At 42.5% G+C, this 15,962-nt stretch overlaps 1 protein-coding gene across 1 annotated transcript in view; it reads right to left on the bottom strand.

Annotated features, from left to right (window-relative positions):
- Positions 1-13,192, bottom strand: part of TMEM260 (transmembrane protein 260) — a 49,615-nt gene extending 36,423 nt beyond the window's left edge. The window contains exons 1-3 of the mRNA XM_065403546.1: positions 13,048-13,192; positions 3,943-3,974; positions 3,037-3,188 (exon numbers count right to left, since the gene is read on the bottom strand). Of these exons, the coding sequence (XP_065259618.1) occupies positions 3,037-3,188; positions 3,943-3,974; positions 13,048-13,192 (329 nt within the window). The remainder of the gene's footprint in view (positions 1-3,036; positions 3,189-3,942; positions 3,975-13,047) is intronic.
- Positions 13,193-15,962: the final 2,770 nt, after the last annotated feature.

Here is a 15,962-nt window from a genome sequence, read left to right as displayed (position 1 = left end):
GCCACTTTATGGACCTTAAAAGCAGTATGTTAAGAAACGTAAAGAGAAAAAACGATATTTTGTAATTGTAGCTCTAAAGAGTAAGCTGCTCATTCAGTAAAAGTCTTGCTTACTGAAAACAGCTTTTTACATCAACACATTTCAAGTGGCCTTTGTTTTAAGAAACAAAATCTGTGGTAAAAAAGAAACAGGAGTTCTTTATATCTATCCCAGCAGTAAGTAGAGAGAACACCATGTGAACAATTACCTGGTCGAAGTATAAATCTGTTTAAAGAATAAATGTACTGAACACCATTCAACACTAATCCCGTATGTACTGTAATGTCCTCTTAAATAAGAAAGAATGCCACTATTCAGAGACTCAAAAGCCTCTCATTAAACATGAAAATAAATTGTTCTGACCTGTGAATGAATAAACTCGTGAAATATCTCAAACAAATGCCTGACAAAGGAATAACCCTCCTAAAGGAATACATTTCCAGTACACATATGCTGGAAAATAACAAAACACAACAAAAATTAAAAAAACAATGCTTCACTGTAGTGGATGTATAAGCAAACGTGCCCTGCTGGTGGTTTTACGTTCACAGAAGAAAGGTTTTTAGAGGTTAAGTTCAGGTCACACGACAAATGAAATTGTAACAACCCAACTGACATTGTATAATGTCTTCTTCCACTCAATCAATAGGGCACTGTTAGTCCTATTTCCATAGAGATGGCTTGCTTCTTTCTGAAGGGTGCCTATTGTTTGAGGAGAGAGATTTGCCACTTGAACTGCGTTGTTCCCAAAGGATACGTACTTCATCAATTATTTGTATTCTTAACATCTACATATTTTCATATTAACATCTGCAGCATACCTACAGCAAGCATGTGCACTTGGCTGTTTTTCTCTTGACCCGGACAGGTTTTCAGAAGCCACTTAACAATCAGCTAAATTATAATTAAGGCACAAAGATGTAGAAGGATTTGATACACTGTTTTAGAGAGCTCAAGGTGTCTAGAAACCTGGTTAAAAAAATGCAACAACCCATAAAATTTTAAAGCCGTTAAAGTAGATTGTGCCAGTACATTTTCAGAAAAATGTATAAATGTGTAACAGAGCCAGCCAGCAACAGCTTTTTTGTTAAATAAATGTCTTAAGCACTAAGAACTGATTTAATAAAACACCACCAAATCATACTTTTGAAATATATTTGACACACAATGCCTCAAAATGCACTTTATCAGTTGGCACTGCTGAGCTTCCATGATGGTAACAAGGATAACATATTATTAAGAATTATGAAATGTTACTTCAGAGACAGAAAAGATTATGGCTGATTGTTGACTTGGCCATTTCAAGAGATTCTTGTGGTTCTTTTTAAAATAAGTTTTAAATATGACTGAACTAACAAAATTAATTTTAGAATCCCTGGTTTTCCTTTAAGAGTAAAAAAGCATCCGAAGCTAGTCTGCCATTTTAATATTGCTTTCCTGTAAGAAAACTTTTTTTAAGTTATTGGGAGGGTGGGGGGAGAATTACAAGGCTTCATAGGCCAAGTTTCAGCACATAACAGATGTCTTAGTTATAAACTAAGAACCAGGGAAGATCCTTAATGACAGTGTAATAATAGGAACTATAATAATGATCAATCAGAAAGATTTAGAGCATGAAAGTGTTCTTCTTGCTAATTAATTCAAGCGTTATGATGTTTTGACACTGTGCATGGTGCTGTACATAAAAGAAATGACAATACTTCCTGCCCTGAAAGTTTACACTCTAAATATACTGTTACAAACTGAGAGCCTTTTAATTAGAGACATTAACTAGATTTATTATTATTTAAGGATAAAAATGATGGAGCTAAATTTTATTTATACGCTATTATAGAGAACTATCTAGCACATAATATAGCTAAAGATATTTCAATCTATAAACGTGCACTTGGGGTACAGTATGAAATCTTGTATGAAGGACCATGTTTGGTTTTAAGGTACGTATCTTATGTTAAAATATCAATTCCTTTTTAATAAAAGAGAGCTTGTCGAATGACAGGGGCCATTCCTGTGTGGAGCTGAGAGCTCTCAACACCTACTGAAGTTTGTCAGAGTTCAGGGTATTCCAGCTCCCACAGGCTCAAGTCCATTGTTAATTTCCTTATATATATTTTAAGTTACATTTTGTGCTTCCACTCAAAGAACGTATTAAAAATTCTGATATGATTTGGTGACATTTTCAAGTCATGAAGTATGCCCTATTTTTCTCTGTAAAAGAGAATTAGAAATTGTTTATATCTTTTGCCATAATCCTCTCCGATATGGGTCAGGCTAAGGTTAAGACAGGGAACTATCACATCAAAGACAACCAGGGTTAACAAAATCCAAAACCACGTGCAATTCCAGTTGTCTTCTTGTTACAAGGTTAGAGGTCTAGAGAAAATGGAGAGGTTAGAAGGTTCTGATTCTCCTGCAGACTGCAACGCGTACAGTGGGAGAAAGCAGCAAACCACTGTAATAGATGCAGCAGCCAATATTGATCTTTGCTGTTCACATCATCCTTCTTGCAAGTATTCTGAATTAGAATGAATATCCATTACAGTGATGTAACTAGAATGCAGCACAGGTATGAAGACAAATCAGGTACCACAGACAGGTATCTGCCCATAACCTCTAACATAAGCAATTAAATTAAATTTACAGTTTACCAATAGGTGAAGCTTGTCTTGCTAATTTAAACGGACCATCTGCATCTTTATATAATGACAAACTTCATTAGTTCATTAACCTGATTTGTAATAATGAGACTGAAAAACTTGTCAATCCTTTTTAAGAAAAGTGCTGGTTTTTTTTAAAAGGAACTTTTCTGAAGGGACCCAGGCCAAATTTAGATTAAACTATTGCTAGTTTAATCAGATGAATCTATTACAGTTCAAAATTTAAGGGAGAAAATCATGGTTAAAAAGGCCCGGAGGTATTGCTGGTTAATCTAACCCACTTTCTGAGATGTGGAAGAGAGCTGGGAGAAAAAAAGATAAACACTAGCAACTACTTTACCTGAAAACTGTGTAATAAAGCAAAGATGCTGCAGCTGCTCCCAATAAGCCACAGAGAAGATTTACTCGGTAGGCAATGGAACCAAAAGGGAACAGACCAATTACCAGTTTGGCCAGCAGAGTGAACAGAGGGTAGCCAGGAGGATGGGCAACCTATGGACAAACCAGTAATAGGTTCACAAAGTTTCCATACAGCTGAAGTAAAAATTGCAAGGACATTCTATCTGAGAAGTATATTCTTTATTAGCCTGGTATTATACACTATGGTCTATCATCAATAACTAGGGTCTTTGAACAGAAGCGTCTCTGTAACAATCTTTTTGTGCCAATTTTAACTTAGCAAATATTTTCTTTAGTAGATTTGGCTACACAAATAACCCATAATAATGACTCACTTAGAAAAGAGGTGACACATTTCATTATGATTTCTTAAACTGCTTGTTGTATGGGGTCACAGTATATTAGGGTCATTCAAAAGGCTGTTTTTAAAAAAGCAAATTCTGAACTATTTTATTGGTTAGCAAGTTGAAAGACCACACTGCTATCGGATTACCACCATGCTGACAGTCCTAAGGTCTTGCCTAAAGGGATCATGCACCATAATAAAGTTTATTAAATAATAAAACTTATTAAAATTGTTAACCCGATTTATTTTATTCTCCCCAGCTTATACAAAATTTGGGTTGATAATAAGCCAGCTACTGTATATACAGTAAAGCCTTTGCTTTATAATTTAGTTTAATTGGATTTAAAACTTGAAGTAAATTGTCGCGTGCTGTACTTATAAGTTAGTAAAAACTGTGGTTTGAAAATAAATTAATCTACTTTACTCCATGCTTAATTAAACTTCCTTAATTCCTAAAACTGTTAATGAGAGCATTGATTAAACAATAAAACTAATACTTACTCCAAGCTCATATGCGGCTGTGATCAGCTCCCCTGTGAAAAAATAATGTAAAACCAATAATTACTATTAGGAAATGACACTCCTCCAAAGTTTTCAAAATCCAAATGCTTGCATTGGGGTTTTGCATTAATTTGACTGGATAAAACTGTAAATCTGTAGAGATTTAACAGCATGAAATTTTCTAAGAATATTTTCTCCCTCTGATGTCGTTGCACAAAATATCTTTTGTATGTTTTTCGCAAGACTCTTATGGACAGATAAGTGAAGGTATAGGTAGGCTGCATTAAAGAATGGCCTGATACGTTCACGTTACAGACATTATTTAAAAAAAAAAAATTAAACTGAGACTGCTTGTTTCAATAACTTTCAAGGAAAATAGCATTACAGTTTGTATAGTTTATACTGCATCGTTTCTTAACAACCTGGTTATTTCTCATGAAAAAATACAGTTTTATATTTTTAAATAGGGCAAAAAAAAATCATTGTGCATGTATGCCTGGGTCAGTTTATTTAGGAGACCAGCTATAACATGGTGCAATTTGAATCTGCAGCATTATTTATTTTAAAAGTGACCCTTGTTCCTGCTAGGAGATATTAGACTCAGCTGACATCTTCATTATATAATATAGTTTAGATTTTATATTTCATTTGTATTGTCTATGATTTAAAAAAAAAAAGCCAAGAAAGAATTGTGTTAGCGTAATAATACTTAGCATTTCTACAGTGCTTTATATCATTAAAGCATTTTACAAACATTATGTAGTCATATATATTAAATATATTCAACACACAAATACATTTAAACAACATGAAGGCAACAACACAAGTAGTCAAGAAATTCAAAGTTAATGCTGATATTCTATCACTAAATGGAACATCAAGGATCTAAGTCACCTTGGATAGTTTGCTACCTGACAATCTAAATCAGTGAAGCGGGCTGTAGCCCATGAAAGCTTATGCTCAAATAAATTTGTTAGTCTCTAAGGTGCCACAAGTACTCCTGTTCTTTTTGCGGATACAGCCTAACACGGCTGCGACTCTGAAATAAATCAGTGATGTGATCCTTGCCTTGAATTTCTAGTGCCTTTCTTAAATGGAGAGCTGCAGTCTCTCTGATGTACTGAATACACTGGTCATTATTATTACTATTATTATACACATTTTAAGGTGCTTGTGCAGTATTTTAAGGTGCAGTCTGTATGGCCAAACGATACATGATACAGAGATAGTATGAACTGCATTGCTCCTTGCCGTACAAATGGCTACGTGTATATTACAACAGTATTTTTTTTTTCATTTTCAAATAATTCTATAACAAAGATAAGAATTATACAAGAAGTTTTTAAAAACCATCCAGTTACAGTGCACAATTAGGAAAAGAGGTGGTAGTCAAGTTACACTTCCTGTTAGTCACTGATGTCAAATCAGGGATCTCATCTAGAGCGGAGCATTTGAGAAACCCCCGAGGCAGCCCCTGCTAGCATAAAAACCTCTCAGCCCTGGGTTTTGTAGTGCTATTAAGTGCTATTTTTATTACTACTCTATTTTAGGAAAGTTTCCATGTAACAGATGATCTACAAAAATACAATTTGGATTTGGAATTTACTCATCCCCAAATTTAATTTAATCCATAATGGCTACATGCCGTATTGCTGAGGTATTATAAATCCAGGGAAGCCGGCAGGGCTTGGTTCTGCATGAAAATGAGCAACGCAGAGGAACTGAGCGTTCTTGCTACCCAGAGCATACTCAATAAGGTGCACACCTAGCTGCAACTTGCTAAGCCAGGGTCGTCTCTTTTCTTCTGCAGAGAATTAGGTAGAGCTGGGACTGGGTTTAGAGACCTAGAGTGGAATCCTGAACTAATGGGAGTTTTGCCATTGACTTCAGTGGCAACAGGATTTCACCCCTTGTACTTAAGTGTGAACCCATAAATATAGGTTCCGCACCAGTGGTTTTATTGTTCCATAAAAGTTACGAGAGATCTCACCAGGCAGAAAATCCTCCTAGGTGCACACTCAGCAACAAGACTAAGACGTTCTGGAAAGCACAGTGCAGAGAGTTTAGACAGCATTGGCCATAAGCTATCGTAACCACAGCCTGAGGCACGTTAGCAAAGCAAACCTCTGTAATTTGTTCCAAGTGATTCCCCAGTTTTGACTATGACCATCGTCTAAGGTGCTCCTTGTTTTCCTTTGCAAACAGAAATGTATGACAGCTGCAGCACACTGCGTCCTGGAAAGCAGAGTCATGAGGATCAAAATTAGCAACCACTGTGAATGTGGCTAAAGGTCACACTAATAAAGGAACCCCTGAATTAGGCTTCCTGCCACTTTAAAAGCGCTGTGATAACTACATACCTGCACAGTTGCTAAGGAAGCTGAATTATCCAGACTTCAACTTGTTGGATTAACAGCAGGTAAAACCATGCTCAACAGAGTTGGATGTTGCCAATTTTTGCACTAACCTGTAGCCAAAGCCACAGCCCATAGGACTGAGCCAAGAATAGGGCAGCGTCTGAAACAGTATCACGAACTGTATCTGAGGGTATGTCTACACTACCTGCCGGATCGGCGGGCAGCGATCGATCCAGCAGGGATTGATTTATCGCGTCTAGTCTAGACACAATAAATCGACCGCCGAGTGCTCTCCCGTCGACTCCGGTACTCCATCGGCGCGAGAAGCATAGGTGGAGTCGACGGGGGAGCGGCAGCAGTCGACTCACCGCAGTGAAGACACCGCGGTAAGTCTATCTAAGTACGTCGACTTCAGCTACGTTATTTATGTAGCTGAGGTTGCGTAACTTAGATCGATTCCCTCCCGCCCCCCCCAGTATAGACCAGGGCTAAGAGATGGCTAGGGACTCAATTAAATCTTTCTAGGATATTGGGTAATGTATCTGTTTAAAATTCCTATTATTGACAAGATAGATTATGCACTATTATGCTGATACATATTACTATGGTATTGATCCATACTGCGGACAAGAACATCAAGATAATATGTATGTAAACTGCCAAGAAAAGCTGTGTGAAAAGTTACAGGATGTATAGCATTGTCAATTGTTAAGCATTACGACACAGCTTTTAACAAAGTGTTAATCGGAACAAATACCAAAACCTCTAAAACACTTCATGCACCAACCTTCATTTGAAAAATGAAACAATACAAAAGAGACAAAGAAAGTGCTGCTGCAATCTTGACAAACCACTAGGGGTATGTGATTTGTAGGTCTGCACAGAGGACAAGGAGTCAGGAACAACTGGATTCTAAACTGGCCTCTGACCCTGCCTAATTCTATGACCTTGAGTAAATCATCAGCCACTTAATCTCTCTTCCTCCGTTTCCCTGGCCATCTGTAAAATGTGGATAATAATTACCTACCTCACAATCATGCTGTGGGCATTAATTAGTGTTTATAAAACACTAAGTATTATTATTACATAACAGGGTATATGTGACACTGATATAAAATCAGGACATGAACATGAGCTTGACTTTAAAAAGAGAGGACAACACGGTGTGTCTTGAGGCTCAGAATATAGGGTGCTTCTGTCTGAAACAGAGAGAAACGTTCTTTTCAACTTGAGTTTATCTGATCCATTTTAAACTGGTTTAATGTCTGCTGAATTTTTTCAATTAGTTGTAAATTTTATTCTCTCTCTATTATTATACCAGCAATGGCAAAACACTTTGAGAACGCTGCCACTGTAAATATCTGCATCGTTCTTGGCATTTACATTTTACGATTACAACACTTCAAGGACAATTTTTTTAAAATATAGTATTTTGAAAATATTGGGCTGCCTTTCAAAACTAAGTATGATTTTAGACCCCAATCCTGCAAATACTTAAGCACTTGTGCAACTTTACTTAAATGAGTAGTCCCATTGACGTCAATGGAACTACTCTCATGACTAAAGTTAAGTGCTTGTAGCATCAGGGTCTTAGAGCCCAGATGCTCAGAGACAAAATTTACAAAGGACTTGTTTGTCCATGGGGTGGGGGAAGGGAACTGACCTGGTCCTTAAGCAGAAGTGCTTATCACGACTGTAGTACTGCATTTATTGATTCAACACGCTGTAGTTTACCGCTATCAGCCACTGTTTTGGAAGGAAAAAAACTGATCCTCCCAGTGGGATGTGGTATGGAAATGCTGGAACCCTAGATGCACCTATTCAAATATTTTAAGTGGAAGCCCGTGTAGAAGTCTAGGAAGAGCGGGGCTGGAAATGTCCTAGGCCTCAGCAAGATCCAGCTGCCAAGCCCCAAAAGCCACAGATGGTGTAACTGGTAGCTGACTCAGAATGAAATGGAAAGAACAAGGGAAGAAGAGACACTATCAGGCAGACTACCAGAGGGACATGCTACAGGAGCACTGCTGCTTAAGCCCCACAACACATGCAAAGACTGTCACTTACGTCTTTGTCTTACTCACAACCTCAAGTGGAATCTATTATAGACCGCCTTTAAGGAATCTCTCTTGCAGTGTATCAAAGGCAATCCTCTGAACTGAAAGCAGGCATTTCCGTGCGGCTATCTTGGTGGCAACACTCTTCTTATTAAAGTTCGGGGCCTCTTGTGATCAGAGTCAGCCAATCATGCTAAACTGAGCAGTGGTGTTGTGACACAACATAGCACCTGCCTCTGGAAATTTCCACTACACGCATCTGACGAAGTGAGTATTCACCCACGAAAGCTTATGCTCCAATACGTCTGTTAGTCTATAAGGTGCCACAGGACTCTGTCGCTTTTTACAGATCCAGACTAACACGGCTACCCTCTGATATTTGACATAGCACAGTAGCACTCGTAATATGCTAGGTTATTATTAGCAGAATTGTGGTAGTACCTACAGACCCCAATCACAGACCAACTCCCCATCGTACTAGGCGCTGTACAAACACAGAACAAAAAGATAACGCCTGTCGTGAGGATAAAGCCTGTTGAAATATCACCAACATAAAAAGACATGGTGTGGATAAAATGAATACAACATACAAGCAAACAAGTCTGAGGGATGAACAGCACGTGCCTTGTTGTTTCTTGGGTTTTCCTGCTGTTGTTTTTGATATACTCAGATGTAATCAACGCCCAAAGAACTAAACTCATTTTAATTTATGGTCTAATCAGGAAGCAGTATTGTAGAATCATAGAAGTGTCTATCCCCCTGTACTGAGGCAGGACTAATTAACCTAGCCCATCCTGGACAGGTGTTTGTCTGATTCTTTAAAACCTCCAGTGACAGAGATTCCACAACCTCCCTAGATAACCTATTCCACTACTTAACTATCCCTATAGTTAGAAAGATTTTCCTAATGTCTAACCTAAATCTTCCTTGCTACAGATTAAGCTGATTATTTCTTGCCGTCCCTTCAATAGACATGGAGAGCACGTATATCACATTTATTTTCATCCTGGATACAAAAAACTGAGCAAAATCACAATCAAAACAGCACAGAACTGTTCCACAAACTGTAAACATGCATTATAGCTACAACCCACAGGCATTGTCTAAGGTAATACAGGTATGTATCCCAGCAGGGATTATTTTAGAAGATGAAAAGGTTATTATTGTAAATATATTGTTCATTCCAGATTAACATATAATATGGTTAAAAAATTGAAACAGGCAAAGGAAGATGCTTAAAATTAAAATAAATGTTAAACTGAATGAGAAGTCATCAAGTTGTGCCCTAGCTAGACAATGAAATGACATTGTTACCCCACTCTGTCTCTTCCTTCACCCTCCCATTGTCTGCTGAATTCACTTCTTCCATCTTGTCTTAAATATAGTTTGTAAACTCTTTGGGGCAAGGAACTATCTTTTACTCTGTGACTGTACAGCATTTAGCACTACAGGGGCCCAGCCCTCATTGGAGCCTCTAAATATTGGTATAATAATAATTACAGCCCTGCAGCCAGGTTACTTGCAAGGCATGCAATGTATCTGGGGACCCAAATGTGCACTTTATTAGGAAGATTTTTGTGAAGTGAAACAATTCTGTTTTCCACTGTCCTTTAATCAAGTACCTATCACTTGAAACATTATTCAACTTCGTATTAATGTATGCACAGTTATGCTAAGCATATATTACCTTAAACTTACAATACTGCCTATGTAAAACATCCATATATTAAGCAGGAAACATTGTACTTTGCATAACTTTCAGCCCACTACTAAAGAAATCAAAGACAATTGACCACAAGTCTAGGGAAAAAACAGAGAAAAAGTATAATTTAAGATTAAAATTAAAATATAGTTCTAATTGGTTTTCAATTCTAAAATTACTTTCTCTAATTAAATCCCAATTTCCAATAAGGGGGAACGTCAATTTAAACAGGGAAAAGAAACATCTTGGATTCAGAGGTTAAGAGGCAATGCCTTGAATAAACTGCTTAGCTCTTTTGGGGGCTGGGAAAGAGAAAGCAATTTAGTCTGTAAGTACCTTTAGGTAATTAGTATACCATCCGACACACACAAACTCAAACTGCAGCTGTACAGGCAACATGCAAACCAGAAGTTTAAGCAGGACCAGCCTTACAATTTGCAAGTTCCCCAAGGAACTGGAGGAAAGCTGACATTTTCCCTTCCTATTGGCAGCAGAAGAGAGAGTTTGTTTCCCATCTTCCCCAAGTTATACTACAAGAAGGACAAATCAGTCTAGTCAATACAGTGCCATGTCGAATATAGCCAGACACATGCTCAAAAGAGTAAGAGCCCAAGCAGTCCCATATTGCTTGTGACACTGGCTGATTTTGGACACAAATTGTCCTCCCCAAGGCTGCTTTCTAAATCCCTTATTGAAAGGCAGGACACAGACACAACACGTCACAAAACCGGACGCCACAAGAAATCAGCATGGTTTGGGGTGTGACTCCAAAATAAATCTCAGAGAGTAAGCTGAGGTCCCTAGAGGTTTCAGGACCCTCCTCCAATGCAACAGAGTACAGCAACCGGGCACAGAGGAAGCGACCACCCCCGGCCCTGAGAGACCATCCCTGAAGTGCAGGGAGGAAGAGGCAGGAGAAGGCTACACAGTGGCTGGACAGCAGTCTTCGTAAGACTTGTTACCGCTCATTACTGTCTGGCTATGGGAGAGTAGGGGACAGGCATGGGAGGGCTCCTGGGCCTGTTGGGAGACAGTCTACATATACTCTTCTCAATTCTCACCTGCTGGGGTGATTTTGATTCTCACCTGCTGGGAGACTCTCCGCATTCATTCCCCCCCAAAGTCTCTCCCAGGGGGAAAGGGTAGTGGGTGCTGTACAGGGTTCTCTGCTTGGGGTCCCTCTGTAGAACCCTGACTTTGAACCTCTGACTCACACCCCCTGCCTGTTTTCTCATTTCTTGTCCCCCAAAATCAGCTGATCCCTCTGTTCTCTTTTGGCCCTTCCCCTCTGAAGAGGGGCAGGCCCTTCTGATTTGGTAGCTAGATCCTCAATGGCGATCCATAGAATCATAGGACTGGAAGGGACCTCAAGAGGTCATCCAATGATGGAGATTCCACAACCTCCCTAGGCAATTTATTCCAGCGCTTAACCACTCTGACAGTCAGGAAGTTTTTCCTAATGTCCAACCTAAACTGCCCTTGCTGTAATTTAGGCCCACTGCTTCTTGTCCTATCCTCAGAGGTTAAGAACAATATTTTTTCTCCCTCCTCTTTGTAACAACCTTTTATGTACTTGAAAATTGTTATGTCCCCCCTCAGTCTTCTCTTCTCCAGACTAAACAAACCCAGTTTTTTCAATCTTCCCTTATAGGTCATGTTTTCTAGACCTTTCATCATTTTTATTGCCCTACTCTGGACTTCCTCCAATTTCTCCACATCTTTCCTGAAATGTGGCACCCAGAACTGGGCACAATACTCCAGTTAAGGCCTAATCAGAGCGGAAGAATTACTTCTCATGTCTTGCTTACAATATTCCTGTTAATACATCCCAGAATGATGTTTGCTTTTTTTACAAGTGTTGACTCATATTTAGCTTGCAATCCACTATGACTCCCAGATCTCTTTCCGCAGTACTCCTTCCTAGGCAGTCATTTCCCATTTTGTATGTGTGCAAGTGACTGTTCCTTCCTAAGTGGAGCATTTTGCATTTCTCCTTATTGAATTCCATCCTGTTTACTTCAGACCACTTCTCCAGTTTGTCCAGATCATTTTGAATTTTAATCCTATCCTCCAAGGCACTTCCAACCCCTCCAAGCTTGGTATCGTCCACAAACTTTATACGTGAACTCTGTATGCCATTATTTAAATCATTAATGAAGATACTGAACAGAACCGGACCCAGAACTGATCCTTACAGGACCCCTTTGGGGGACAAGTTATGCCCTTCCAGCTTGACTGTGAATTACTGATAACTATTCTCTGGGAACAGTTTTAGTTTTCCAACCAGTTATGCACACATCCATCTAGAAAACAGGAACCAAATAGGGCACCAGGTACCATCTAGAGTTTTCTGCTTGGTGTCTCCATCCAGAACCCTGATTTTTACCCTTTGACTTCAATCCCCTTCCTGTTTTTGCACTGGCTGCCCCCAGTACTTAATGGTGTTCTGGGTCTTGCCCTCCCCCCCACTCACTTGAGGGGTGAGCCTAGGCCTGCCCTTCCCAGAATCCAAACAGAGCTGGGGGAAGGTTGTACACAAAAGCACACACACCCCGGTGGTTGGGGGGCTGTTTGTGCTTGGCAGTCACTCCCTTCGGGGATGGGGTGTATGTGTAAGGGGGGGGTGTAGTTCAGTCTCTCCCCATGGAGATCTGGGGCGGGGGGGGACACAGCCGCTGCAGTATCACCGCCCCCCCGGGGTGGGTATCCGGCTGCGCACTGCAGGCTGGGGGAGCCCGGGCTGGGGCAGTGACGAGACGGGGGTCGCTGAGCGACACGCCCACGGGGATGCCCTGCTGGGGTGCGACTGTGCGGGGCGGGTCCCGTGTCCCCGGGGGTGCAGGAGTCACTGGCCCAGCTGCAGCCCCCGGACAGCGGGAGAGGCTCCCAGCCCCGTCTCCCCTGCAGGGCGAAGCGGTTACCGGGCCCGGACGCTGCAGGCTGGGCGGGGGGTCCCTGCGCCGGGGTCGCGGGGGCGGCCTGGGTACTTTACCCGAGTCTCCCCCGGGCACGGACGGCGGCAGCGTCGCCGCGTACGCGGCAGCCACGGCAGCGCCCAGCGCCCCGGCGAAGCCACCCGCTCCATGGCGCTGGGGGCCCCGCTGCCTCCCGGGGCGGCTGCCGGGCTGGGGACCCATGTGCAGGCTCCAGGCAGGCAGCCCGCCGCTCCTTCCGGGAGAGCCGCGGGGCGGGGTGGGCGGTACCACTGCCGCAGGCCGCGCGGGTGGCGCTGTGGTCCGCCCCTGGCCCCGCCTGCTCTCTCTCTCCCCCCCCACCCCCCAGTTGGTACATTCGGAGGGGGCGGGAAGGAGGGGACGCCGCTGTCTCCCTGTGTCCGCTGCTCCCTGCGGTGGTGAGACGTACTGCGGGCGGGAGAAACCACTGAGCGGGGGGCCGGGAGAAACCACTGCGGAGGGGGAGCATTGAGGAGGCTGGAGCAGGGAGGAAAGGGGGGAGGAGATGGGGCAGGGACACAGACTGGAGGGAAGGAGGCGGGTAAGGAGAGAGAAGGGGAGGAGGGGCACAAGGAGAGAGTGGGGGAGGGGAAGGACATTGGGGGAGGGGCACAAGGAGAGAGTGGGGGAGGGGAAGACACTGGGGGAGAGGCACAAGGAGAGAGTGGGGGAGGGGCACAAGGCGAGACTTGGGAGGGGAAAGAGACTGGGGGAGGGGCACAAGGAGAGAGTGGGGGAGGGGCACAAGGAGCGTGGGGGAGGGGAGAGCGACTGGGCAGGGGGACAAGAAATGAGGGGGGCTAGGTGAGCTCAGGACTAGGCAGGGGAAAGGGTAGGGATTTATTGGGGGTGCTGTGGGTACTGGTCTGGTCCAGTCAGGCATATGGGCTCAGCTGTCACTTCCTCACCTCATCTCCTCCTCTGTGGCACGTCTGGCCCTGCCCCTGGCACATGCACCTGGTTGGTGGACGGCTCCTCACAGCTGCTTTGCCAGCCCCTCATGCTGCAGGCTGAGCTGAGCCCTGATTTACACCCGGGTGTGCCCAGCTGACAATGCCACAGGCCTTCCCCTCACCCCAGCGACAGGATCATCAGGAGCGCCCTTCCTGCAGCTGTTAGAGCCTCCTGCTCCCTCCACTGCAGCTCCTGTCCGTCACCTGTTCCTATCTGTCCTGGTGGCACAATCCTAGCTCACGTTCCACTCCTTTCCTGCCTGGCTAATCTCCTCCCTGCTGGGCTACTCCTCTCCCATCTTCAGTTGGAGCAGAACAAAGCTGCCATGAGCATCACCCTCTTTCACCAATCTGATCACATCTCCTTCCCTCCCCCCCATTATTATTAATGGCAGAAGAGGGGGTGTATAGGGTAAATTCAACAGCATAGTAGACAGCTGCACCCATATGGAGGTGGTTTGCTTGCAGTTGGTCCTGGTGCCTCACTCATCTCTCACTAGTGACTTCAAGCAGCTGCAAGTGCACAGTAGTGTCCTCACCCCTGGCACCTTGCCTCAGCTGACATGCTAAATCTAGTAAAGGTAACTAGCTGGGGCAACGCAAATGAAGGACATGACAGGTTCTCCAAGTGCATGCCCAGGAGTCGTGGTCAAACATTAGACCATAGAAACCAAAAGAAGAATGGAAATTTGGCCCCCTTGTCGTTGAGCTGACAGATGGGGATTAAAGAAGAAGAAAGACAAAAGGGACCATTACATTCACCTGGTCTGAGTTCCTACATAGCATGGTCCATGGAACCTCGCCCTGTAATCTCTGCATCAAGCCCGTACCTTCTGTTTGAGCGACATCATAAATGTTATATGTACAGCAGTGGCACCTAGGATTCCAAGTGATGGATTAAGGCCCCATTGTGCTAGGTGTTGTACAAACACAACGTGTTCTTGAGTCTTTGCACTGACGTCCTTTGGTTTTCTGCATCTCTTACAAATTCCTCCTGAATTTCTAAAGTATGCGAGAGCTCTGATTCTGCCTACACCACAGTTTGATTCCCTCCTACATCCCCTTCCATTCCCAAGCTTGTCCCCAAATGTCTCTTCTTCCTATCTTTATCTTCTTTCCCCAGCCTGATTTCAAACTTTTTATGATGCCTCTTAATATTGGAACATACTCCCAAATAAGTGCTATACAAATAATAAGGATTTATGCCCTGAATGGGTATACGCTGTAAAATGCTGATCAAGGAAAGGATTGCAGGTTACAGTGTTCAGAATATTAAAAACACCAGCTCACTGTGTGGTAGTTGTTAGGGAAAGTAAATAGAATACTGAGAGGTATCGATAGAAGAACAAAACATCTGCAGAAATCATTATGGGATCGTACAAAAGACTAGTGAGGCCATACCTGGAGTATAGAGGCAGATTAAAGAAGGGCTTTTGAATACAAATATAAAAGGTATAGAAGAGGGTAACGAGGATGATAAACAGTCTTAAGGATTATATCTAAGTGGAGACGTTGGGAAAATTAGGTTTGCATTCATTAAAAAAGGAGATTAAGGATTGACATGATTGAAATACTGTATATCAAATTCTGAGGGGCACAAAGAAGGTGGATACTGCAAGATCATTTTAGAGCATAACCAGCTCAGAAACAAGAGGACATGAATTGAAATGAAGAAAGGTATTCAGGGAATTTAGGAGATATTTCTGTGCAGAGACAGCAAAAGAAGCTGCCGCTCTACCATATTCAAACAGAAGTTAGGTTGTTAGAAGGAACCAGTATTTCAGGATATAAACACTGGCTGAGTAAGATGAAGGGACCAAATGGCTGCCTTCCCTCCACAAGTGTTACTACTCTTTGGCTCCTTGGTCACCAAGTGAGCGTCAACATATTGAACTCCTTGGCCTGTTTCAGAGGTTACTGGATGAGGCTCATTGGGGAGAAAGAAAAAATAGGTTGCAGTCCTCAGCCAACCATTGTCACTTTGGTAATGAGAGCAATTA

Source organism: Emys orbicularis, chromosome 4 (genome assembly GCF_028017835.1).
Source record: "Emys orbicularis isolate rEmyOrb1 chromosome 4, rEmyOrb1.hap1, whole genome shotgun sequence".
NCBI lineage: Eukaryota > Metazoa > Chordata > Testudines > Emydidae > Emys > Emys orbicularis.
Note: the sequence above shows the minus strand (reverse complement) of the source record. Positions and strands in the feature narration are given on the sequence as shown.